The sequence below is a fragment of the Lepisosteus platostomus genome, chromosome 20 (genome assembly GCF_059453375.1).
Source record: "Lepisosteus platostomus isolate fLepPlt1 chromosome 20, fLepPlt1.hap1, whole genome shotgun sequence".
Taxonomy (NCBI): Eukaryota; Metazoa; Chordata; class Actinopteri; order Semionotiformes; family Lepisosteidae; genus Lepisosteus; species Lepisosteus platostomus.
Window position 1 is genome coordinate 17,719,910 of NC_142630.1, and position 24,260 is coordinate 17,744,169.

The following is a 24,260-nucleotide window of genomic DNA, read 5'->3' on the forward strand; positions in this document are numbered from 1 at the left end:
ATGAAAACCTAAAGAATTGGCTCTTCTTCTCCATGAAACAAGGAAGGTGAGAGATCTAAAAATACAATATAAATACTTAAATGTTATCTTAGTGCTGGACAGGCTATGGTTGATTTTCCACAGATATCATTTATATTCATCTTGCAAAACACTCCATGCTGTAATGTGAAAAGGATTAGGAGGTTTAATTAAGGGCTAACACAGAGCCACACAGAGAAAAGATTCTGGGACAGTCTCCAGTTTAGGGTTAAGAGATTAGAAGAGTGCAGTGCTTTAGGAAAGCCTGATTTGCACACATGGGAACTTGCAGCGGCAGGCAACTTCATTCACCTGAGATGAAAAACTGGCTTATTAACCAGAAAATAGACGTGTTTTGAATAAATAGTTTGCTTGGCATTATCTATAACAACAAACAGCATTCTTTTCAGCTGTTACTTCCGATATGCCCATAATGTGAAAAGACAAAGTTTCAGACTCAGAACGAGTCCTGCGATTCCTCCAGCAGGAGCAAGGCCTCCTTTGTGCCTCTGACACTGAGCCCTCTCTGGATTCAGCCTCCTTGCGCAGACTCACAATGCACAGGGAGAGCTTAACAGTGCCCTGTAAAGACCAGGGTTAACATCAGAAGAATTAGCTCAAGGAAGGGTTGACTAATTTTGGTTAACTTAATGTGCAATAATAATAACAACAACAACAATGTTGTTGTTGTTGTTGTTGTTGTTGTTGTTGTTGTTGTTGTTGTTGTTGTTGTTGTTAAACAGAGAAAAAAGTCTGAGGACTTGGGGGTATATGGATGGATGAAAGACATTTTCTTCCAATATTCTTGGCTACTGTTTTCAAATGCACCCTGATTAAAGGAAAACCTGTGATTAAACCAAGAGCCAGGGTGGGAATCCGACGTTAGAGATGGGTTGTGTTTCTAAAACAAACCAACTCTGAAACTCAAAGCCTTTACAGGCTCAGTGCACAAAGCAACAAAGAAGAACTGTGAGCAAGTATCAAATTGTTTCTGGGAAGGTTACATATCAACTAAACCAAAACACTGAATATTTCCAGAACCTGCGAGACTCGGAGGGAACAGTAATTCACACTGCTCCCACTACTGAAACAGACCTGTTTCAGTTTCTGTTCCTTTTTATTTTAACTCAATGGGTTGAGGGCTGGAAATGCTCTTCCTGCATGTCAGCATGACCTAAGTCACTTGTCTCCTCTATCAATCACCCTCTCACAACTCCCAGGATATAAGCTTTTCACTAAGACTCGATACATTTCATATTCAAGAGACGTACTTAGGTTTATCAATTCAGAACCAACACAAAGGATTAGTAGAAAACTGATTTCTTTGCATTTCAGACAGCCCTGGATGGTCTCTTGCATGCTACACAATAGCACCCTTGTCAGATTACCTGCAGAGAAAAAGTCAGACAGGCAGATGCCACTGAAAGGTCCAAAAGGGTCTGACCATTTCCTTTCACTTAGAAAGTCACAGTCCAGGACTAATTATAATTCATTATGCTTCAGCTATCACCGACTGTTGCAAAAATGCATAATAATGCACAGCACATATCAAACCTATTTAATATTGTATTCAAAATATTTTAAGAGGTTTATCAGCAAACTATTTGAAATAATTCCAGAGGGAAACATATTATTATTCAAAAGTAATCCCTGAATAGATAAGTCATAGAACAGAAAAAATATAAATTTTAATACACATTTAAAAGGCCCTTTCTGACTGTTAAAATGGTGCTCTTGCACACTTGAAAGGATGGGTTTATGAGCAATGGGTTTATTGTACAGCTGGCTGAAGCTTGAACACAGGCATCTGATCATGTTTCAGCCTTTTAATTACATAATCCTATCAATTTACTTTAGGCCTTCATGCCTGAAAAGTACATATTTGAAAAAACCTTCATCAGTGCCGTAAGCAAACTATAGGCAGATAAGATGTAAAAGCTGCTATTGTCCTCAAGCTGAATGAAAAGACAGCTGAGGACAGCAGCAGTGGGGATATTAAAGTCCTGGCAAATCCTTTGCCTGGAATCCTAAGGATACAGTCCATCACCATGGCAAATAGTAGGCCTTGGCTTTGGATGAACGCAATCAGAAATGTACCAAGGGTGCAGTAATATACAGTAACAGACTGGATTCGAGCAAACCTAACAACTGCCATGTTATTCTGCCACAGTGTCAAGACTGCAATACCCTGAATTGAGCAGGAACACTTTGACACTGTAGTGGAACCGAGAGCTGCAGCAACTAGAGATGTCATTATCAAGGTATCTATTCAACACCGATGCAGAGCCTTGCTACTAAATAACAATAACAAAACTGCTGACACAGTTAAAACATACCATACTACAATCAAAGGGAGTACAATGAAATTAAAAGCATGGCGAAGGATTCATAGAATAAAACACAATACAAACTTGAGACAAGTAAAGAAAAATGCACGGTACAAATAAAGTAGGGCAGCACAGCGACGCAGTGGTTAGCATTGCTGTCTCGTAGCTTCGGGGTCCTATTTGCGCAGAGTTTCTATGTTCTCCCTGTGTTCAGCTGGGTTTTCTCCCACACCCCAAACTCACACTGGTAGGTTAATTGGATACTGGGAAAATTGCCACCGTGTGTGGGTATATGTGTCTGTACCTTGTGATGGACTGGTGTCCCATCTAGGGTGTAGCCTGACTTGCAAGGAACTATAAGAAATTTAATACACTAAACTTTAGAGTCAGCGCTGATAATAATGTTAGACATCTCAGCACACTTGGTGTCTTATACAGTTTTCTTCAGGCTTTAGTTTAGTTAGGAGCGTGAGTACTCACACAGGAATCCTGCTGGATGCACTGAAGAATGTGCTTGGCTGGCACCAGGAAGTCAATGAGGTAGCGTAGCCCGTCACCACGGTATGTCTTCTCCACCACATCAAAGACCTGGCACAGCACCGTGGCCGCAGTGGCCTCAAATGGCGGGTACAGAGCAGCGAGGGTATTCTGGATACAGCTGTCCAAGGACTCAGAATCCTGCACAGACCAGGAGAAACACAAACACAGAAATCACACTCTGTACTGTCTGGGAATGCAAGAGAAATGTCGGGCTTGACTGCTCACTACAGGTGTCCTTTCCAGTGGGAAAGCTTTAAAAAAACACTTGATAGATAAACTCCTTTTATTGAACTGATCTTAATAAGGTGTAACATTTGAGTGCACTGTTAAAATCAGGCCCCGTCTCGAAACGTGATTCTTGCAGGATCAGAGGAAACCTGAGGCCAGAGTCTGTTAAAGATATTAGCTGTGGTCTGACTCATAAAGGAAGGCAGGAACTGGCTGCTGGCTCGCCTCACACACTCTATACACTAGACTGACTAGACTGTGTGTCGTGGGGCTACTCTCTGTGCTGAATATCAGTTCCCACGGGATACTCTAGTAACTGAATGACAGGTTCAGCTGCACAGATTGCTCTTACTCTTGTGTCACTGTTTTATAATGCACAGCGCTAGAGGAAGAGAGGCACAGAACAGCATGTCAGCTAAAATAATACTGGAATGAACTGCAGCAGGAACAAAAATGCATTCCACATTATTTTTCAGCACACAAGACTTTCTCCATTGTGAAACAAAAATGTATTTGAATTGAAGACTTGAATGCCTTGTATTCTGATAAACTACATTTAAACTGAAACCATAATATAATAACCACCTTTCTTCCATGAGAAATATGTGTTAAATCCTGCTGATTGATGATTACTGGTGCTGCATTTCAGGAAGCGGAAATAAAACTGGAAATAACTATTCTATATGCTTTCTAATGTACACTGAAGGGCTCAGAAAGCCCTGTAAAAGCATGCTTATTAAGACATGCTTATTAAACAAATTACTTCAGAGACTCCTCAATCACTCTTTATCTCAAAAAGTTTTAAGTTGAAAACCCTTCCCCCAGCCTCTACTGCTTTAAACCTAATTGTACATTTAATAGGAAAAAAATCAATAGTTGGTCCAGGTTCCAAAAAAAAGCAAAGCAAAATAATCCAACAGCTTTATTTTTTAACACAGCTGGGGTTTTAAGCTGGGATGACCTGTTCCAACACACGCAAATGGTTGGAAGCATCAGTGGTAATACCCTGCCTGAGCTCTGCTTGCAACCATCTGTACTCTACTCCCTCCGGCGACTCTGCCCTTGCCTGTGTGCAGACAAGTACAGGGACCCTAATGCATGGTTTATACATGAGCTGTGCACCTGTTTACACCCAGGTGTAGGGAAAGAAAAACAATCATTTACTTTACCTGGATCTTGAAACTGATTTTTAAACAAATGTACATGTTTAAGACAAAATCAAAACATTTGGTGTAAGTCACTGCAGTGACTGAAAAAACAACAGCCATTTTCTAGGAGCTGTCCACTAACCCCAGGGGACTAATTCACATTTTGAAGTGCTCTTTGACAGGAGCTTGAATTGGAGAAACATGTCGCCAACGTTCTTGTTTAATAACAGCTCTGTAACAACTCCGAGCAGCACCAATAAAAAAGCTGCACCAGGCTTATTTACCGGATAACACTGCTCTTTAACTGACCTGAAACAAACCTTCATACACTAGCTACCCAAGGTTCTCCCAAAAGCAATTTGGTTTTCCAGGAACAGCCCATGTGTAAAACACAAGAAAAACACTTAATTAAATTTAATTTATCAGAGCAGCTTTAAACCACAGTAATGCTATTAAATTAGCGGACTAATCCTGCTTTTCCAGCTTCCATTTAAAAGGACAAAGAATCAATACGGGCTTCCCCGGGGAATGGCACCCAAAACATTATTGACATACTGTAACATTAATACAAGAAAAAAATCCCTATACAGAATTCACACCAAGAAAAGAACACTTAAATAGGGGAGGAAAAGATACCCTAATCAAGATGCAATCTGAGAGATCACAGCATACTCCTCTCAGAATGCCAGTCAGAGCTCAGGCTGATCTTTCAGTGCTGTCTGCACTTCAAAACTGCAGTGCCCAAACCAACCCATGGCTTTACTGTACCAGAAAACACCTGGTCAAATTGTCTTTACAATCCATGTGAGGACTGTGCAAGCTCTTCCAATTGAATCCTACAGGGACCAAGCATAAAAGAACATGCTTGGTAAAGAAAATGAAAACCTGAACCTGGACACTCAAGGGCTATGGCAGCAGAGTCTAGACATGGAGAAGGATTGAGCAAAAACTACCACTTTCCAGCCACTTCTAATACTATCCAGAAGACAACTGTCCACGCACACTGTGCTGCAGCTGCAGGGAAAGTGGCTGACAAGCCACACCTAGCACAAGAGTGGAATATCTCAGACAGAAGCAGGAATATCCTACACTGGCATCTGACTCTTTTGATTAAAGACTATGTGGGGATCTCATTTTGAAATGCAAAATTCTCAGTGACATTAAAGTTAAAGGGTTCATAATAAACAGTGAAACACGAACCAGACAACTCACATGAAAACAAAGGAGAAATAGCATCCATTATTTTGAAGGTGATCCTGGCTTCTTTCAAGAAACAAGTAAATAATACCCATTGATTAGCCATTAATTGATCAATCCAAGTGAATCAGATGGGTTAGAATTGCCTTCTTTCATATGTAACATTCCTAAAGTCTCTTTAAATTAAAATATGTTCTATAATGTACTGAGGAAGGCTTATACTGTACTTGAAGTACAGTATAACTCTCGTAAACAGGCAGCTATAAAACCTCCTTGAATTCAGCCAATGTTTTCCATTTCCTTTCAAAAGGGAAAAAGTATTTTGTGGTTGTTCAGTAAGCTCAAAAACCCACTATTTACTGTTCTGGATAGGTCTAGACTTTGCAGTCGGGGAACTGGTGCAGAAGGTCTGTACTGTGTGCACACTCTATTGGGACAGACAGGGGGGATGGAGGCGGAGAGAGGTCAGTGACAGCAACCTACTGCTGTCTGCCTGCACAGCTTCACGACTGATCTGGCCGAGTCTCTGTGCCAGGGAAGCCCCACACTCGCACAACCTGCCACTCTTGTTTAGCTGCGTGATAACAAACACACTGTGTCTTACTAAAGCAGTAGCCAACAGTTTCTGCAGTTCACCATCAAGAAAGGCTGCAGCCATTCACAGCATCCACTCATCTGCTGCTGCCCTCCAAAATTAATCCCATGGAATGGTAAACGAAGTGAAAAGGAAATCAGCTGGCAAAACAGCAAGTGTGCAAAAGAGAGAGATATGCAATTATCTTTGTTCTGCAAACAGTAATATGCCCCTGCACAAGTGTCATAGTGTATGGACAGGGGGTAAATGGGATGGAAAAATCCATCTCCACCCTTTTTGGTTGAGAAGGGGGTGAGGGAAGCTAGCTTCAAACAAACCAGTCATCAGTGAGTCATCAGTAAAGTTAGCACAGTTAGGAGCTTGTGCAAACCCAGTTGATAAAAATGAGCTCTGAAGTGCTCTCCTCAGAAGCCTTTCCTGCACAGCTATACAGATTTACTGCTTTCAGCAATTCAGCTTCTAATCAACTGCACCACCAGGTTTCCGTTGTTACAATCATCCCAGTCTGCAACCGATAATAAATAGTGATTTTGGAAGACCACACCATAACATGTAGCTTTCTCTTGCCAGAATAAGCAGTCCGACTTATAAATGTACCCTGTTATGTTGCAAATCCATTTCAGAAGAATAAAAAAACAACACCGGCCAACAACTCTGCAGAGACTAACTATTGTACCAAATATTACATCCAAGATTCTGGAACTGAAAAAACTCTGCACAATGGAAAGCTTAAATTATTTTTACAACGACCAAAGAAATCTCTGTAATGAAAAATAATAATAATATTCATAAAGTTTATTATTCACCAAAAAAGAAAAATATTAGAACATCTACTTTTTGAAATTTGTTTGCTCCATAGTGAATGGATATAAAAACACATTCTCATTATATGGGATATCAAAACAAAAGGTTAATTACATAATATATTCTTAGTCATGAATAAAACATTCATTGCTCATACAATGTCATAGTTGTATATATTGTCTAAGGTTTCCTTTTAATAAACAGAAATTATGCAAAAATGTTGATAGCCTTTTGTGTTGTACATTTCCAGAAAGAATCCGCTCCTGGCATTTGTGTGCATTCCTCAGGGGTTTGACACTGAAGACAAGGAGGTGGGTGATATTGGCCAGAAATCGTTCTCTTCTTTCCCTTCTAGGCCTCTTTTGTCTTATATTTTTGCAGGATGTCACACTTAAAGCAGCAGCTTTGTACAGTCATCTGCAAGTGGAGAGGTGTCAGGGAGGTGCCACCCTGAGACAATGGGACCACCATGTCTGCAGCAGCCCTGGAATGCTATCATTACACACTCTCAGAAGAGAGTAACAAAAGGAAAGTCAAGGACGTTCTTCCTTCTAAAACTAAGACTAAGGGAGCATCATTCCTACAGAAACCAATGTTCTTTTTTCTTAAAAACACTCACACCTTTTATATTAACAGCATAAAGGCCAGGAGAAGTGAGACAAATCAATACATCTGGAAAGAGCAGAAGCAGCAGTCATGAGACCACATAACACCAGATGCAATTCTAGTATCCTATGCAATACTGTACATACGATCTTTCTGTTCTGCAGAGACATTTAGAAAAGCTTATGTTTCCATACTCCGCACACATAAGAAGGTAAACCTACTGTACTATAAACAATCAACATAATCCTCCATTCCTAGACACTGAAAGGTATTAGAAAAAATTTGCATTGTACAGCATTTATGATAATGTAGAAGAAAGAGGGACAGAAACAGTGCTTTTTATTGCTATTTTTTTAAATAAAAGTTCAAAATAATACACAACAACAGAGAAACTTAATCACTATAACAGCATTTACAAAGAATGAACACAATCCTATATAAACTGAACTGATTTCAATCAAACTATTGTACACAGTTTCACCTTTCACCTTTCAAAGCATTCACCTTCACAACTGATGTACAACATAAAATCAAACACAAAAGGAAATATCTCAAATGCAACAGAGCTAAAGGAGCTTTCAACAGAAGACGGACTTTGGTATAACAAGTGGGCCAGAACAGGGAGATCTTAAGTTATTACAGGACGGACAGGTATTCAGGTCAGGTTTGTAAGGATTTAATGCCAGAAGTAGTACCTTAAAAGTTTATTCTTCCAGCAGCTGTATTTCATACAAGATGTGGAATATGACAGCATGTGTCTTTGTCTGAAGGCCAACAAAGTGTATTTTGTAAAAATATTAACAAGGAGAGAATAAAATGTTCAGTAGGTCTGTACTTTCATGATGCCACAAATGTTTGGACTTTAATACAGATTCAAATAATACATTTAATTACTGTTTATTTAAAACAATTCACTGTACAATTTATCTGTGAATGTTAGGTTAGTATTTGCTAACTTGCTACTGATCTTTAGCTCTTTCATGTAGACAATTCCTGAATATATAACTTCAGCAGGTGTTAATCCACTTTAAATTTTAAATGTAGATGTAAAAAATGTAACACCAATGCTCAGTAGATCCATTGTCTTAAATGTCTGGGCTGTCTATTTTAACGACACACCCATAATTTTATGAATTAATTGGTCTTAATGGAAGGAAGGCTCCAAAAGGTCTCACTTCTACCCAACATTTATGGACTTGTAAAATGCACTTTAAGAGGAGGAAAATACACAATTAATCTATGTGTACTAGTGCTTCAGAATTAACAAAATAACTCATGTGGACTATTTCTTTTCAGAAAGCAGCCATATCACCCTGCAGCTCACAACTGGCAACCGACTGCAACTAAGCAGGTGTGAGCCTGGTTAGTACCTCGATGGGAGAGCCCTTCGGGAGGAAAACTAAGTTTGCTGCTGGAAGAGGTGTTAGTGGGGCCAGCAGGGGGCGCTCACCCTGCGGTCTTTGTGGGTCCTAAAGCCCCAGTATAGTAACGGGACACTATACTGCTGCAATGCTCCGTGGAAAGCGAAGGGCATGACAAGGCACAGAAAGGCGTCGTGGCCATCCACTGCAACTGAGGAAGTCTGTAGTCGTGACGACTACTCATACCGCTGGACCCAGGCTTCTGAGGTCGAGAGAGTGGGACTGCCCCAGTGCGACAGCTTTCCCGCTTCTAAAAGCTCTCCCGCACAGGTTTCTTCACGCAGCTCATCTCCCAAACAGATGAGCTGCACAAAGTACAACAGTCATCTTCGGACATGACGGACAACCATAATTTATTTTCAGAGACTGGAACCTCAGATACTACAGTATATAAATCAGGCACACTTAGGGGCACAGTGTCTGGAAAAAATCCCTAAAAAAAATTATTTTCATTCTAGATAGTTTAATGCAAGCCTTTTCAATAGTAGTAAAGGCAATAGAGTTAAGCTATAAAAAAACAATGTAATGTTTATGTTGCATTAGAAGCCATTTACCTTAAGGTGTTAGAATTTACTCGCCAAAAATGTTTAGTTACAGCATATCTTTATCCGTATAGGAATGTATAAGAATACATTTTAACATTTCAGCACATTTTTGTCTGTCATAACAGAGCCAGCATTACAAGGTAATTTCAATCATACATGCAACAACATTACACTCGGTGCTTGGCCATTAGTAGAAGTCAACATGATATCAAGTCTGCTGAACTTTTTCTGATTTCACACTACTGTACAACTTGAAGGAGATCATGAAGTTGGCAACATAATATGAATGGTAAACAATCCTAAAAACACATACTATAGTATGAATTGATAGCAACAGTATTTTGTGCCCATTATGTTTGAACTGACTCATTTTTCAGCAATCCTTTGCATCTGCAGCTTACAAATGAATGAACAGAGCAGACCCACACTCTGTGACTCTCACATGTGCATCAGTGCATTTCCCCTACTGTAGCTGCTGCAGTCTGCTACGAGGTCCTCCACTGGCACCTACTCACTGCAGGCCTGAGAGGCATAGTGACTCCACATTTCATGAAAACATGAGATCTTTTTCCTTCAATAGAAAATGAGTCTAGTAATTCTCTAGTAGCACTTCAGCTGGCAAACGGCATTAAACCTAGACTGAAAGAGTATTAGTATAGTGTTCCCAGTGGGGCAAAGGACTCTTCACACTTCCTACAGCTTCAAATGAGGTTTTAATCGAGTACTTCACCTTTACTGAACAGACTTGCTGACACAGCAGCAACAGTTATAGGAGAATAGAAAACAGGTCATACTTGGTACAAGCCCAACCCTGCAGTGTGATTTTTAAACTTATCTGAAGAATTCAAAGACAAATGATAACCCACACTTTTGAAAAACTGAAGTCACTAAAGCCTTGGCAGTTTAGGAATTAAAGAACAAAGCTGGTGTTGCGTAAAGCCTGCATTTTTCCTTGCTTTCTATGATAGAAATCTGTGCATTCCATTTGTCAAAAAGGATAAATATCAATGGCAAGGATGAAGACCATTCCAATAAACAGCTTTGATGAGCTAAGAGCACTTTTTAAATCACTGATCAGCTCAATATATATAGAATTAATTTGACAAGGTGTTTGCCTTCTCTCTTAAGGGTCTGTATCCACTCAGCATGTGCTGGATGTTGCATACAAGTCACCTCTCACACAACCTGAAAGCACATCATCCTGAGGTCGAGGCCCACAGCTTTCACTGTATGAGAGAAAGAAAGACAGTAATAGCCTTAAGGCAGCCAGAACTGAACTTGTGTTTCTGCCTTGAAAAACAGCACAAGACTGAAAGATAAATCATGCGGCAGAGCAAGTTCTGTTTTTTCCACCAGTGAAAACAAAATGCACAATTCAAACAAGATTAAAACAAAAATGTCTAAGAGGTAGTTCTGTAATCACACATCTATTAACTGACCCAAACAGGAATGGAAAAAAACTGAACCCAGTGAACAAAAGGAACCTATTTAAAAACACTTACATCATAAGCTTCAAGTCTCCATTTGAAACTGAGTCCCAAAACATTTGCTTTTAGTTTTCTCACATCAGCTTCAGTTTATAAGAAGATGTAGACACAGCTGTTCCAGAAGACACCAATTTGAGGAACTGAACTTCACACGGCCTATGTTTATTGTGAGAATGCTAATTGTAATGAACAGCATGTGCTCCACTATCCTATCAGTTGCTATTTAGTACTTACATTGTAATTTTCAAAGACGTGTAAACAATCAGAAAACTTATATATATTTTCAGACTTTTATCCATAGATATCTGAAAACCCAAAAGATGGTTAAATTACTGTGATTTTGTTTCTAGACTCCCACAGTTCCGAGACTCAATAAGACCCATTCAGAAAAGAAAAAAGCCACAGTGTGTCTGAATATTCTGGCATGCTTGCTTTGTTAGGGTTACTGAACCTCATAAAATTAGGAAATTACAATTACTGATGCTCATGGTGGGAGACATCTAAAAGCCAACTGCCTCAGCCATGCTGGAGTAATTACCAGAGGAGCAGTAAAATATATTCTTAGTGCTTCTAAATTCTTTGCCTCAATAAAGCATTATCAGTAATGCTCTTCACCAACAGTTGTTACAAAGCACAGAGAATATCATCTTGATTTCAGAACCATGTCAACAAGGCCTATGAAACACAGCATGTAATCAAAACCCAGAACTGAGAACACACATACTGTGGAACTTTCTAAACACAGTAGCTGCTGAGCTCATTAACACAGCTCAGCAATGTGCAATTGCTGGAATACCCAGACAAACACCCCACTACTCCCTTCATGGGTCACAGCTGTTTTCTAAATCTTTTCATTCAATGACAAGATGAGCCTCTTTGAGCAAAAACAAACGTCTGCCTAGAACACTGCGATTAACTTGTCATCCTAAGACTAGTACAGCAGAAATTCAGATCAGAAACAACACCCTCCTAACACCTCCATCACCCCCCTCCACTGTAGGAGGAAAACTTTTAACCCTGTAACCAACCCAAGCAAAAACGTAAGTCATCAGTCTCGTGCATCTTACCATTTTCTGCAGAATTTGTCCTTATTCTTTTGTGAAATTCCTCCAGGTTGATCATCATCTCCTTTCCTGCAATATACTGGGCTGTACGTCCCCCTTTGCTCTGCTGATCTGCTTCAGTGATAGCTTATTCCAGAGCACACTGCAGCAACATTCACAGGTCTGAGCCCAACCCCCTGCCCGCCCCCTATTACTGCCCCAGCTACTCTGCCTCCCTACACACGGCTACAGCTAGGGCTCTGACAGGGGGGGTGCTGACTTACAACACATATTTACAAACAGCCTTCTGGTTCTACAAGTCACTCCAAGAATATTTTATTTTCTACATACGTTTTGATTTTTCTATGACAACAGCTTTAGCCTACAGTAAATAGAGGGAGCTGCTTATCTCACTCATTGTGCTAAATTAACCACAATTTCCATAGTTATTTTCTGTTTTATTACTGTAAAATGACTCCAAGAAGTGTTTAGACAACTACAATCGCTTATTTTTTTTTATATATGTCATGCATAGTCCTGGATGTAGCAGATGCAGTATGATTTTTTTAAACTGTTACATTAATCACAATAATATTTTTGTGATGTGATTTTTGTAACAGTTGTGATGTAATTGTTCCATTAATCCCTTTTTAAAAACAAAATTTATAACATTTTGTTTCTTACACTAATGATTTGGCCATCCTGGCCAAATTTCCCATTGGCCCTTACCAATCATGGCCTCCTAATAATCCCCATCTATGAATTGGCTTCATTACTCTGTTCTCCTCCCCACTGATAGCTGATATGTGGTGAGTGTTCTGGCACACTATGGCTGCCTTCGCATCATCCAGGTGGGGCTGCACACTGGTAGTGGTGGAGGGGATCCCCATGACCTGTAAAGTGCTTTGAGTGGAGTGTCCAGAAAAGCGCCATATAAGTGTAAGCAATAATAATAATGATAATAATAATAAAAGGTTTGAGGTCACAGTCTCAAAGTATGACATGTTACCCAGCAGTGATGGAACAATCCATTTTTTAAACTCAAATCCATAATTTAAACACGGCGCTCATTTACCTGTTTCCTCTGCAGGAATGGAATACAATTTTTAACACACGTTGCAGGTGTTGAAGGCCCAGTCTCAACAATAATCTGAAAGAATAATTATCTTTTCATACAGAATGCATGCTACAACACTATTTCTTTTAACTCTGCACAAAGCAATTAAATATATGGCTGAAACAGTCCAATGGTTTTTCTGAAGCCTGATGCTTTGATCTCCAGAGCATTAAATGTGGTTGCTGCACACTGGTTTCCCACTCCCAAGTGCTCAGACAGAAGGGTACAGTGGGCATGGGGTCTCCTGCTGTGTGATCTCTAGCATTAGGACCTGAGGGTCACCATAGCGTGCCCGACACCCACAAACACATAGAGCAGGAATAGCTATACTCTTTATTTTTGTGAATTCTAAAAGGGGACATTATTACAAGCCCTAAATTAAGAGAATCTTTTACACAAGACACAAGACAGACTCTAAGGTTCACTCCTCTTGAGGAGACTATGCAGGAGATTTTAAGCCCTGTTTCTGGCCTGGCTTTCCCATGCCTGCTGGCAGCACAGCTGCAGAATCACTCTGGAGGCTGGACATCCCTGTGTTTTATTGCAAACTGACAACAAAGCCATGCTTGTTACTCCCTCCACAGCCTGTTTCGGATCTCTTTCCTTGCCAATCTAAAAAACCTGTGATTAAGTGGAAATTTTACTGGTCTGTTTACAATCCACAGCTTTAAGTGATCTTAAAAGGCCTTAAAATATTTTACATACCAAACTCAATAACATATGTACAATACTTTCCCAAATTCTAGGAAAAAGGGAGTAAAAATAGAATTAATTCCCTCTCACAAAGGCACAGTTTAATGACCAAACAACGTCTGAATGAGGCCAAGAAGGAATAATCCCTTTTTCCTTCTTGATATCTACCTTAAACTATCACTTTTTTTAAATGAAACCGAATAACCACAATTGTATTCCCTCAAACAGTAAATCTTTATTAGGTAACACTCAGGACCATCTTTTTTAATTTCAGTTGAATAAAAATTCCTTCTTTCGGTTTTTTTATTTTCCTCCAGTTTCGATGTTCCAATATTTCTGTTAAAGGCTCCTTACCATTATAAATAGTTAGGGTCACAGAGTTCACTGCAGAAGTTACCAATTACTTCTTCTGAATTTCTATGTTCTAGCAAAAGAGAAATCAGGATGACAGCACAGAAGACTTAACATCACAGGTTTTCTCTCAGTGGTCCCATTTCTTTCAACCTTCTGAAGATATTAACTAGGACAACTACTGTATAAATTGTCCTTTTGTGTGTGTGCCCCGTGATGGACTGTCATCCTAGGTTTAGTCCCACTTTGTATGCTTCTGGAATAAATAGGCTATGCATTGACAAAACAAAATAAGCAGCTTTTCTGATAGTGAATGATACTACAATTCTGTCCATCTTATCAAGGTCTACTAAATATTCCCTCCTATTCAGCCCAATCTGATCCAACAGAGCAAGACAATAGGTACGCTTACACTTGCATTTTGGAATGCTTTAGATAAGAGTCTAGGAACATTCTGTTACAGAACAGCAAGATTATACTTGCAAGGAACAACAGGTGGTACTCTCCAGACTTCTGTACTTACTGTATAACAGTTAAGTATGACTACATTTGAAATTATTTAGAAAAGATTAAACAATTATAAATAAAATAAATGCATATAATTAAAAGTACATTTAATGTTAATATCTATTGTAAATTATAGGGAAAGGGCATGATTTTTCTATTTAAAAGGGAATAAGACTTCATGAATCCATCATCTCTGCTTTATTCAAACTACTTAGTCCCAAATTCTGATAATGAAAAGTTACCAAATTGCATGATTCCATCTTTTTCTAATTAAATTTGGCCATTTTTTATTTGTTTAATTTCCTGCTGAGTGAAACCTTTCACAACATAAATCTCAAGAGCTGAACACAGCACTGCTCTATTCCATCCCACTTCCTCACTCAAACGTTCATTTCAGAACTGACTTTACTGTCTGCAGTTACCACAGAAATGAAAACTGCAAGTGATCTGCATGGATGGTCATTCTCTTCCTATTCCTTATACAGACTGTGTCAATGAGCAAGCTACTGTAGTTCTTTCAATATTCACTTACAGCATGCCGCTTTCACTGACTGTTGTTTTCTTTATTCTATTCAATTCTATTCCATCAAACCAAATTTGACTGTTTTTTCTAGTCAAAGGGGTATTAAGGTAAATGGTTGGAAGAAGTGTGTAATTTGAACAGACCACACTCTGGTCACCTGCCCCCTGCCGCAGTGCGAATCCTATATCGGCCAGCCGTGCCCTGCTGGGAATGCACTAGAAATACCAGAGCCTGCAGCACTTGCCAGAGCTTCTCAAACACTTTTGATAAAAACACATTTGAACTTCTGTTCAAAAAGGATTTCTTGAGCAATTCCAATTTACGTTCCAGTGTTGGCAGACACATATACACATAGCTGTACCTAACTAAAACAAACAAGGAAACACTAACACAGTGTTCTTTCACATAGAAAGAAAATAAAATGGTGAAACTCAAACGATAATCAAAACATAAACCAGCAATGAGTAACATTTAGCCAAAGAATGCAATGCCAAAGAGCATATTCTGACCATGTTGATTTGATGCAGAATAGCAATTGGAGATGGTAACCAAAGTACTGTATTGTGTTACTCTTGTTTAAAGGGTTACTGAGCACTATATCATTAAACTTTAAAAAATAACCACTCTATTACTTTTTCATGAAAAAGAATATGTTTGCTGTATCACATTCAGATTTTAATGGTGAAATAATGGAGTGTCTTACTCCAGAAGAGGATGGATTAAAGCTCCCTACAACAGGCTCTGATCTCCTAGCGATGTCATTCTTCAGAATGCTGCAAATCACAGTACATGTCCAAAACACTTCTCTCGTGCTACAGCCTATACAGTGACATGAGGAATAAGAATCTACCTCTCAAGCCAACAACTAATAACACTGTTAATTTATACTTCAGATATTACACTATGGGCTCCTAAAGAGGTAAAAATCAACAAATGCCACTTCTTAGTGCCAATAAAAGGAATATCTAGCATTGATATTATTTGTCTCTAATGCTTTTATTTATGCTCAACAACTCCCTAAACAAAACAAAATATACACAAAATGTATTACACATTGTGCTGCATTATTTTGATATTTTTGTTAAATATCTTTTTGTCATAGTTGAATAGCAAAATAGTATTTGCATTCACTTGATGCCAGTTAATGAAATCTCATTCACCTCCAAGGACAGCAGATTTAGTTTATGACACATTAACTCAGTTATGGTGAAATGGACATTGTGTTTATTTTATGATGTGGCACATAAAGAATGTGCAACTCCTGTTTCTGATTACACATGCAAGCTGATATAGGGTGTGATGTTGGCACTGTTTAGATTCTGTATAACAGGCTGTATACCACCAGCTACTGATGCTTAAGTCAATGGTGCATAATTTTCTAAAATACAGAAAAAAGCAATATTACAATGCAGCTAACCAGGAAACCAGTAGTGTGAAATCCTATTTTATAACTTAAATACCAATGTGTTACAATGTACCATGCATGTTCAACAGTAATGTGATTTGCTACCATTATTATTTACATAAGGACAGTCTGTCCTTTGGGAAGTAAAGTGACAGTAGTTTAATTTTAAAAAGCCAATGATTTCTAGGCATAAGACTGAAACCATAAACAATAGAACTGAGCTGTTAATTGTGCGCATCACAAACATAAAAAAATGTAATTCCCCCTGCTTAGCATTCTTGCAGTAATGTTTTTATTAACCTAAAATAAAAATTCATTATAAGGTGCAAATGTGAGAGCACAAGTTCTGACCCATGGCTGCAATATACTACATAATTAACCAAATCTTTTCATGCAGTAAATATACCAATTTATTTCCTCCACACAATCCCACTTGTACAATTACTTATAAGCACAGGGCTGTATCACAAACAAAGAAAAACCTTTGTTCTTGTTAAAACTATTTTTAACAAGAGGGCACCAAACACGTAAAACCAAAGGAAAGTTCTTGTGTGCTATACGCAGACTCACCCTGTAGCTGGGTAGCTGCATTACACAAGCTAAAGGCAGAAGCCCCCACACCACTGTGACACACTGATGCCCAGGCAGCAAGTGACATCATTCTGTTAACCAAGTTAAAAACAGGCTCGCCAGAGACATCCTGTCTCCACCCCAGCCCTCAGCTGCTGTCCTCACAGTGACCATTCAGCCGACACAGCTCTCAAAAGCATCCTTTGTGATGGTCACCCACAGGGATTAGACACCACCTGACCGGTTGATTCGTTGATTTGATGACCAATACTGTATGAGTATGAGCCAACAGCAAATGAACTGAACTCTTCACACAGTCTTCATATGATCAAAGAATAATAATAATAATAATAATAATAATAATTGCTTACACTTATATAGTGCTTTTCTGGACTCTCCACTCAAAGCGCTTTACAGGTAATGGGGACTCCTCTCCACCACTACCAATGTGCAGCCCCACCTGGATGATGCAACGGCAGCCATAGTGCACCAGAACGCTCACCACACACCAGCTATCAGTGGGGAGGAGAGCAGAGTAATGAAGCCAATTCATAGTTGGGGATTATGAGGCCATGATTGGTAAGGGCCAATGGGAAATTTGGCTAGGGTTACACCCCTACCACAGAGAGTCAGGACCTTGGCTTTACGTCTCATCCGAAGGACGGTGCTCTTTTTTTTACAATCTACTGTCCCCATCACTATACTGGGGCATTAGGACCAACACAGACTACAGGGCGAGCACCCACTGCTGGCCCCACTAACACCTCTTCCAGCAACAACCTTAGTTTTTGGCAGGATGTCTCCCCTCCAGGTACTGACCAGGCTCACACCTGCTTAGCTTCAGTGGGTTGCCAGTTGTGAGTTGCAGAGTGATATGGCTGCTGGCATATGAGGCTGTTGAAAAAGAATGAGGATTTTTCAATGTAAGCTTAATTATACTTGTGCTCACAATGAAGACATCAATGATCCCTGTACTGAAAACTACACATTTTGGCAAAATGACAACTTCAAACCTGGACCTTAAACCTCTGGTTTGCTTACAATTGTGTAGAAGGAGAATTTCTCACATTTAATAATAACAACAAAATTTATTACTAAGGATATATTTATATTATCAGACACACAGTAACAAAACAATACTGAAACCTTAAAAGGAGTTGAAATAGGTAATTTACGATCAATGTTCCAGGCATCATCAGATTCCTGTACCACTGACAGAGGGAGAACAAAGATTCACACAATTTATCAGGCTCCCCAAAGAGAGTTGACTATACCATAGTGCAACTAATTGTCAAACCCTGCAAGCATTCAGCTAACAACTGCAAGCCCAATGTGGTATCGATGTTATGGACAAAAAGATTTTATACTCCTTTACCCACACTATGAGAGTTCTAGAATGTACCTGTATAGTGCCATATGAACTACAGGGCAATGTACAAAATTCAGGATTGTACAAGTGGGACCATGTGAGGGATTTAATCAAATAATTAAAATATCATAAACATAACAATCACAGAAATAACAAAAATACAGATTGATATTCAGTATGAAATGCGACAAGCTGTCAGAATGAATAAATTACAACTTCAGAACTTCTTGAGCATTAGCACATTCCTAGCAGGGCTGATGCACAGACCTGATCAGCCTCTGCAGAGAAGGGTGTGAGAAGTTCCTCCACTCATCTCACCTCATGTAGGTGCAACCTCGCTAATGAACATCGGCCAAATGATACCAATGAGAAAAAGCTAGGTACAGGAAGACTGCTACATTGTTTTCTTTTCTTTCCTTGTACAGTCATAGTCATGAGAATGTACTTCTGGAAAATCAACAATTACCAATTGGCACAGTGAAACAGAAAACCTTTTGGCTCAAGAACCGTGTCAATGTATTGCTAATCAGTAAGGCAGCCCTCAATATACAACATAGGTATTGTGTTTCCTTTCCCCACTTCACCTGTTTAGTCAAGCAAACAAATAGCCAGCACAATGCTCCTCATAACATCTCCAGAAACATCATCTTCTACCAGGTTTGTCTTCCAGCTCAGCATTTCCTATTTCAGGAAACTCAGGCTCAGCCAAATCTTACCAATGGTACCTCCCTATACACATAATGTCTACTGTACTTCAGAAATTGGAAACAAGTACAACCCACAGAAGGGACAAAGACAGGGATTTCAGTTCTTGGCTGTCAATGTTACTCCTGACTGGACTAGGATTAGATCTTCCTAAAATTTTATACGCTTTAGCTACTACAGTCTAAAACCAACTACATAAGAGGATCAGATGACTATGACGGTCCTGGCCTGGAGAAGTGATCCTCTTGTTTCCAGGAAGGCCCTTCAGAGCTGGTTCCTGGTTTCTCTATATCAGTCTGATGATTAGTGAAATACAACATCTCATTCACTGAAGCTGTCTTCAATTATGCAGCTCGAAAACAGATGATTTTCATTACTTAGACTGGGCATAGTTGTATCATTCACAGTTCTTACACTGATTAAAAACAAGTCTTGTACAATGGGTATTATAAAGATTAACTTCGATTAACTCATTTTGGCAATTTTACTCAAATACCAACCAGTAAGCACCTGGCATTTTTATTAAATCACATAACCTGAGCTCAGCATTGACCCAGTTACAGCATGTTTTTAGCAAATCAACTAAATCACAGCCTCCTCCTCTGTGTAAATATTGATGATTAAGTCAATCTGTTGATTTGGGAAAACATGCTGTACAGTAGCTGGGTATACAAGACAGCATATAGTCTTTTTGGTAAGCATGGAAAAAGTAACTGCCTTTCATTATATTTGCATGCATGAACCACAGTGTACAAAGGAAAATGCTCACTAACTCACAGAAGAAACTGGTTCACTGTTTAAATGCATTAATGTAATATTGCTCATACACAAAGTAAATAATGTTACAATAATCTCCTTAGATTACATAACGTATAAAGGGATGTATAAATCTTAAATCCATACCACGTTCACAGAGACAGGCTGAAACCAAATATTCATTTTTAAGGCACATGGAACAAAAAATAAAATTCAATATAAGTTTTAATAATGAAGCATTGGTATAATGCAAAAAATGTTGTAAAAAAAGAATCCTGAAAGTTTTTTGGAATAGATTCAGCATATTTTCTGAAAATCTAAAAGGTCTAAACAGACGACTAGATGCCATTTTGACATTCATGATCTGTCAGAGCTGATGACTTGCACATGGCAAAGCATCTAATTTGATTTCATTATCAAACAAAAAACTGCACCTGAGCTCAAAGCAAAGCAACAAGACCCATGTGAAACAGCAAGCACACGTTATACTAATACATTCAGAGGGGGCTAAATTAACATAAACCCTGCAGACCTTAACGGGATGGACTACCACATAAAATGATTGTACAAACAAGTGCCATGTGCTCTCTCTGATTGCAACAGTTTGTTTCTGTGCAAAGCAGCTGTTAAAAGTATTGTCTGTTTCAGGGGCTTCTATTCTAGACTGGATGAAATTGACATCTTATTTTTCATAATCATTAAGGCAAATATCTGTAAAAGATGATGAAATCTAGGATAATTAATGAATCTGATTCAAATGTTCAAAGTTGATTCTTCTGTGTAAGACAGTGCTTGCAAAGCCCATATTTTCAGATATTAATTGAAATATGAGAAAGAGATGCACATAAAAAATTATGCATTTATGTGTAGTGAAAACTGCAGCTAGAATTTAAAGGATGTAACACGATTCACAATAACCATCTAAGATACTCTATTATAGAAAAGTCTTTTAAAAAGCAATGTAATCTAAGAAGATCAACACTGTGAAGTGAAGACAAAGAGTAGTTTTTTACTAAATCGAGCCCTCTGAGCTTCCCTACAATTCACGTGTATTTCTTATGAGATTATACAAGACACAAGATTATTAAGTCTCAGACAGACAATGTGCTTCAACAGGTGCTCCTCAATGTGTTTTTGCCTGATTATTTTTTAGGTAAAAATTCCAGCCATTTAAATCAAAAACATACATAGTCTGCGCATCCCTGTATACAACAAAGAAAACGTACACAAACAGACAAATTAGCACAGATTCATTTATCACAAAGGATCTGCAATCTCATAAATAAGTTGCAGTCTTCCAACACATTTCTTACTCGCAAAGTTAGATAAATGTTAAAATGTAGAACAGTGGTAAGAATTATATTTTGCTGTCAGATACAGTTACAGTATAACACCTTTATATCACATCTTTGGACATAAATATACCAGAGTTTTTACCTCCAAACTCACAGTTGTTGCTTACAACTAAATGACAAAGGAAAAAAGAACATGTGAAAGGTCACAATTGAAACAAAGCAATTTGGACCATCAACTGTAGTTCATCGCATTAAAAAATGGGTCATAGAGACATTTTGCTGTGCTGTGCAATGTGTGAACACGCACAGCTTCTCATTTCAAGCTGAATTGATTAAGATGAGCAATGAAGTATTACAATGACTCTTATCACCTGGCTCTGGCACTGCCACTTCGTGCCATCATGTTTAGAACTATGCTCTTCCTCACTGTCTCTTTTCATTTTTTTTAATCTTTTAACAAACTTTAAGGACACTAGGCTTAGACCTGCAATGTATTTCAGATGCTTGACTGTTTATAGCCATTAGCTAAAGACAGCTTTTAATGTTTCAAGTTACATTAAATTTAGTATCTCATGATTTTAATGTATTTAACAGCTGCAATTATGTCTCTAAACTATCCTTTAAAGAGATTTAGAGTTAAAATAAGGAAACATGTAATTCACATTAAAGCAAAAAAAAAAATAACTACCATTTTATGAGGTTTGACTAGGATTTATCCAAAAATCTGTTCTCTTCGTTATTCATAGAACTTTTAATGCTTTTTTTCTGCAAAACGTTTGAGATAAATTAGACTAGAACTAGAAAAATAACATTTATAAATCAAATAATAGAATTTCTACCAATTTTTTTTATGAATTGATCTATATAAATGCAAAACAGAATACAAAAACACTGTTCTAGGTATATTCACTAAACAGAAAAATAATATTTTTTTGTTCCTGGCAATCTTCACTCAGAACATATAGCGTCAAGAAAATGTTTTTGAACTTTGCAGTTGTCAGGTTGAGTTCCTGTCAGTGTAGGACAACCTCTTAAACCCAGGACTGTACCTGGAAGCAATACCTTTTATAACATGGTGACCAAAAACTCTCAATGAGGCCTTACTAATGCACTATACATTTTAACATCCCTTGATTTACATTCTATGCTTTTATTCCCCTTGTTTGTCTTATTGCTTCCCCCAAATTGTTCCGAAGATGTAAATTATGTCAGAAAACACCTTAATCTTTTTCACCGGCAGCCTCTTCTAGCTCAGCATTTCCTATTTTAGGGAACTCGGGCTCAGCCAAATCTTACCAATGGTATCTCCCTATACACATAATGTTCAGAAACAGAAATTGGAAACAAGTACAACCAAACTCCACACAGAATCACCTTGCTACTGTATATGTGACATTATTGATTCAAATACTGTGCCTCTGACACAAAAAAACATGAAAGCAATGACAAACAGTTCTTAAAGACAAAACTGTAAAAATGTAGACAGACTCATACTCACCTTTCCTTTTTGTATATACAAAAAATAATACTGAGTCAAATCTACTCTGTGTGAAATGTGTCTGCAAGTTATGCACAGTTCAAAATCACTTTTGTTTCAATCTGGGTTTTTTCTTCAGAGGTGGTGCTCAAGGTTAGTGTGTTTTTCTTCAGATGTCAGCCATCACATCCTTGTGGGAAAATGAGCTCTGCTCCTCTGCTGTGAACAGCTAAACAGATAAAATATTTGGTCTTCTCATGGCTGGGGTATTATACTTTTATATAACTATAATAAGATGGGTTTCTGAAGGGTTGATATAGAAATTAATCAAGCTAATTGGCCTCCATAAGAAACCAAATATTTTTTTTAAAGAAAAAAATTAAGTCAGACAATTATTATACACTGTCTTGCAAACTAATGGGGGAAAAACATATTTCTGCTACTCAATTTACTTTTCTGTTTTTACAGTAAACCTAGGCTTTATGAATATGAAATAATCCTAATCACACAAACCATGAAGAGAATGGTTATGACACATTAGTTCTCTCAGCTCTTTAATGTCAGAGATACAGAGGTTTGGCATATAGGGATTTTTAGTTTCATAGACAGAGTTAGCTCACATTTACACACAACATTCACAGGAGGAAAAAGAAAAAGACGACACAGACACCAATAAAAAATCATAAAGAGACTGAATTTGGCTGAGGAAGGAATAATAGTATATGAATGTAGGAGCTTTTCAATTCAATTCAAATTTAGGAGGGAAATAAACTGCTATAAAATTTTGTGGAAGGCAAGACAGTCTGTTCCATATGTCTGTCCTTAACCTGAAGAATTTACAACTCAAAGACAAACGCAAGTATGTGGAAATTAACATTAAAATGACAAAATAACACATTAAAATTGAGATTTCTTTCTTTTTCATAGCCTTCATTTCCCCAATTTGCAGAATCTGGATCAGATTTCACGGAGTGAAGCACAGTACTGTGTCCCTGTACCAGCAGAGCAGTGTACACATCTTAAAAACATAAACTGAATGACAGTTCCAGTTTGGGACAGACTCCAGAAATATCAGTTGAAGGGATGAGAATGTACAGCTATTAAGTAAAAATACTGTACAATTTTCTTTTGCATTACAATGAACTGTATTTAAAATAAACTGTAGGGTATTTGTACATCTTCAGTTGAAGGGCATTTCTGATAGATTAGTTATTAGCCACCACTGAATTTTCAAAAGAAGCCATTAACCTGTGCCCTGCTCTTAAACAAAAAGATGAAAAATATAGAGACAAATGGTTCCACCATCACAAGAACAGAACATTTTCATCAATATCTAATGAACATACAGTACTGTATTCTATTATTAAACCACATTATTAGCTGCATGACAAATGGACATAGCTATCACATATTCCAGAATTCACAAAAAGAAACAGCTGCCCATGATGGATTTAAAGGTGAATCATTCTGCCGGAGCTGCACCATCTGAAACTCCACACTAGTCAAGGTCAGCTGTGTGAACAAACCCCCTCT

General features: G+C 38.2%; 1 protein-coding gene across 3 annotated transcripts in view; it reads right to left on the minus strand.

Moving 5' to 3' along the window:
• Window positions 1–12,136, minus strand: part of plekhg4 (pleckstrin homology and RhoGEF domain containing G4) — a 55,538-nt gene extending 43,402 nt beyond the window's left edge. For all 3 annotated transcript variants that reach the window (XM_088614433.1, XM_088614432.1, XM_088614431.1), the window contains exons 1-2: window positions 11,984–12,136; window positions 2,826–3,023 (exon numbers count right to left, since the gene is read on the minus strand). In XM_088614433.1, coding sequence (XP_088470559.1) covers window positions 2,826–3,023; window positions 11,984–11,986 — 201 coding nt within the window. In that variant the 5' untranslated portion in view covers window positions 11,987–12,136. The remainder of the gene's footprint in view (window positions 1–2,825; window positions 3,024–11,983) is intronic.
• Window positions 12,137–24,260: the final 12,124 nt, after the last annotated feature.